General features: G+C 46.7%; 1 protein-coding gene across 1 annotated transcript in view; it reads right to left on the reverse strand.

The window, feature by feature from the left end:
• Positions 1–2,182: 2,182 nt before the first annotated feature.
• DMRTC1 (DMRT like family C1) overlaps positions 2,183–3,732 on the reverse strand; it is a 70,965-nt gene continuing 69,415 nt past the window's right edge. Inside the window, 3 exon segments of the mRNA XM_068532631.1 lie at positions 2,183–2,295; positions 3,275–3,426; positions 3,578–3,634. Of these exon segments, the coding sequence (XP_068388732.1) occupies positions 2,183–2,295; positions 3,275–3,426; positions 3,578–3,634 (322 nt within the window).

The raw sequence follows: 3,732 nt of genomic DNA on the forward strand, positions 1-3,732 counted from the left end.
CTGGGCAAGAGCCGAAAGCAGTGGAGTGCTGGAGGGCACTCTTACTGGAACATAAGAGGCGACTATCACATTGTCGGGAATTTTGTGAGCCAGCTTTTAAACACAGCTGTTATTAAAACTAAATCGTATACAGTAACAATTACATTACATACATTATATTGAAAACGAACATAATACATGATCAAAAGTCATCGATTCCCAATTATTTTCCTACATTTTACTATTAGCTATGCTCTTGAGATTGTGCATATTTATTGTAACTGAATGATGGAAATGCATCTCTTCCCAACTCTGCATCAAAGGACATCACGTTGGTAGCTTGAAATCGGCAAATGCTACAACACAGGGCGATTCTTCCAACCCTCGTCCTCCCCCACAGAGCCTGTTGTTAAACATTTACCTGCATGGCACTGGTTGAGATTGATCCACTCTGCAGATGCCCTGGTGTGGTGGATATCCTCAGATCCAACCAGTGCTGTTATATACCATACCAGAGTCAAGAGCTAACTCACACTGTTATGTAAAGTGATATTTTAAACCTGTGACCAAAGGATAGTTCACGAAAGATGTTTAACGTCTACCATTTATAACAATGCCCTAAGATGCCCATACTATGCCATTAAGAGACTTTTAAAAAAGGTATAGCTCAACACGTGTCGGGGTGTGGTGGGGATGGGTGGGCAGGATCATGAACATCAGCAGAGGACTGAGAAACAAGTGCAGGTAAGATCTGATCAATTCCTATAGATTGTTACTTTGAGTATGAAATAAAGGGATGATTTTTGAAAGACCCTTCTGACTGGGTGTCTGCGGCTTCAAGTTTTGAACTTCTCACTCGACACTTTGTAAAAAAGTAAATTTATTAGCTAATTTAGGGCAAGGCAAAGAGAAGGGAGTCTCCCCCCATCTTTGGCTAAACATTTCCCTTCAAACACTTGTGCAACTCTTTGAGCACATTTCCTCATATGTAAAAGGGTGATAATAATGCTTAGCTTACAGAGATGTTGTGAGGTTATATGTGCTTAGCATACAGTGAACACAGAATAACGAAATGATAATGATTCTTCCTTGTATTTCCTGGGTCCTTCAAAAGTAGTCCCCAGGTCTAATTCATCTCCCCTCTTTGATTCTTCTTGTCCTGATTGGCTTCAGTTCACCCCCGCCCCCACCGTAAAATACATATTGGACTAGAATCAAACCGGCATTCCATTGGCCAAAGTAGGCCTGCTTGGATGTGTTGTTTGGCCCATGTAAAGGGCTTAAAGAGGAAACCAGAGCCAACATTTGAAAATTGAGATATTTTACATAGAAATCTAGAATTTCATCTTCTCTTGAAAAATCAGGAGATGGGGCAACAATGAGTCCACATTCCTGCATGGCAGCAATTGGCTAGAGCCAAGTGACAGCTGTCCCCTTAGGTAGAGCATGCACTGTCAATTGGCCAGACCCCATCTGGCCTGCTCTACTCATTTATATAATCTGCTTGATTCTGCAGACATCTCAATTTGTAGCCCTCTGGACAACTGGAAGCAGTCTATGCCAGGAAAGGCGTAGGAACTTACTTGCTGAATGAATAAATCTCTTACCCTTTTTTTTTTTCTCTACCATTTTCTTATCTAGCCGTGTTAAGAAATCCCAGTTATTGAGTAAAGAGCTTCTCCCTTTGAAAAGTGAATTGAACAAGTCTGTTAGAGTCAGGAGAGTCTAGGTTATACTGTGGTAACAAACAACTCCTATATCTCAGTGCCTTACAACAAGGGTTTATTATTTGCTCACACACACAAACCTAGACACAAAATGAAAACATCCTCAGATTTTCAAATGCATGGATAAGTATATGAGCGTGCCAGCATGTTCACAATCATGAATCAAATAAAAACTCTGGCAGATGAACATATGGACTCATACAGGACCCTATTTAGAGACTGATCAGCTTAGATTGTACAACGCTGTTTTCATAAGAGACATTAAAAGGCCCTGGGATCCAGGAAAGTAAAGGATGGAGGTACAAGAATATCCATCCTCAGTCAAGGCATTGCCCCATATAAAAAAAAAAAATGGGTCTGAAAGCTTATATAAGCGCCTAAAGGCTTAAAAAAAAGACGTTAAGAATTTTGGACATTAAGCATTTTGCGAATGCATACATAGGCAGTATTATAGTGAGTTCTCCCCCTCTGGGCTTCTAGCTCAAGGGGGAGATGCACCCCAGGTGTCCATTAGGCAGAGAAACGGAGCTGGCCGGCGTGGGTCAAAGAGAGGGGTTAGGAGGCTGAAGTCCTCTATCTCCAGCAGGAGCTGTAGACACAAAGAAATGGGTCAGGGCCAGGTCACATCCATTTCCCCTCCCGGCTCTCCCCTCTTTTTTGTTCCACCCAATCAAGGCTTTGTCACCTGGACTGTATTGCACAGAACTCTTCCTTGCTGGTTTGCCCATCTCAAGTCTTGCCTCCTCCAAACCCTCCATCACAGCCACCACATTTCTTTTTGTCAAGTCCAGCATCTCTGAATATGCTCCTCCCTAGTTCAGACATTCCCTGGCTCCTCATCACCCACAGTTGCTGGTCTAACCTCCTAAGCCTGGCATGCCAGACCTCCGTGACTGGTAGCCTCTCCACCCTCATCCCCTCTGTTCCAGCAGTTCCTTCAGGGTGGCTGCTTCACTCACACTCCATGCCGAATGCACCATTTTGGTCTGGTCGTGCCCAGCCTTCCCTCTCAGCCCCCCCAGGTGTCTATCTCGCCTCCAGTCCTTCCTCCCCAGGCTCATCAGTGAGATTCAGCCGCAAAACATGACTTGTGAAGGCATCCATGCTCCACCTTGAGACTGGAAGCTCCCTGAAGGCAGGAACCAGATCTCCTTCCGGACTAGGCTCTTACCACCTATGTATGTCCTTCCCAGGTCACAGCAGACTGCAGGGGTCTGGATAGAAAGCCCTGGGCTGGGGGTCAGGAGACCTGGTTCTTCGACTTGATATGCTGCACGCCCTAGGGTAAGTCCCTGCTACTCTTAGGGACTTGGTTTCCTTATTTCTTGACATCAGGGCACTGGACATTTGCTGTTGAGCACAACGCTCGATAAACCGACGATTCACTGAACAACCATCTACTGCCACTTCAAGAGTCAGACTGAGGAGCTTGGCTGCCTGGGCCCAAAGAGGTTCAACCCCCAACCACCCTCCAACTCTGACTTCCCAGTCAGGCCCTGCTTAACACAACAGCCTCCCATTTCCCAACTATCCCCAACCCCATGTTCTCCTTTCAAAGACCAGGCTACCTGGTGCAACACAGGGCTAGAGCACGGAGGTGGAGCCAGAAGGGGCCTGGGAAGATCCTTTCAGAGCCAGCAGAGCCTTGGCCGCTTCCAGTTGTTGCTGCCACTCTGAGGAGGCAGAAACCGAGGCCTGCTCGGAAGCTTTGGGAGCCTGCAAAGCAAAGGATGTGAGAGAATGGGAGCTGGGAACCCACACCTCCCCCGTGCCCCTTCAGTCCCCAGCCACCCTGAGGCCTTCGGCTCTTCTCCTTCACTAAGCTTGGCCCCTGCCAGGGTTCTGGACCCCACAATTTCCCCAGAATCCATGGCTGCAGTAGAAGGGGGTTAAGGGTGGCACAGGGCTGGAGGATCAGAGTTGAGCATCTAGGAACAAGGAAAGGAGAGGCCAGGGGATTTATCCCTCTGGTAGGCACATACTACCAGTAGAGAGAGAGGGGCAAGGGTTTTGCAATATCTGCATG

This window comes from Eschrichtius robustus, chromosome X (assembly GCF_028021215.1).
Source record: "Eschrichtius robustus isolate mEscRob2 chromosome X, mEscRob2.pri, whole genome shotgun sequence".
Lineage (NCBI taxonomy): Eukaryota > Metazoa > Chordata > Mammalia > Artiodactyla > Eschrichtiidae > Eschrichtius > Eschrichtius robustus.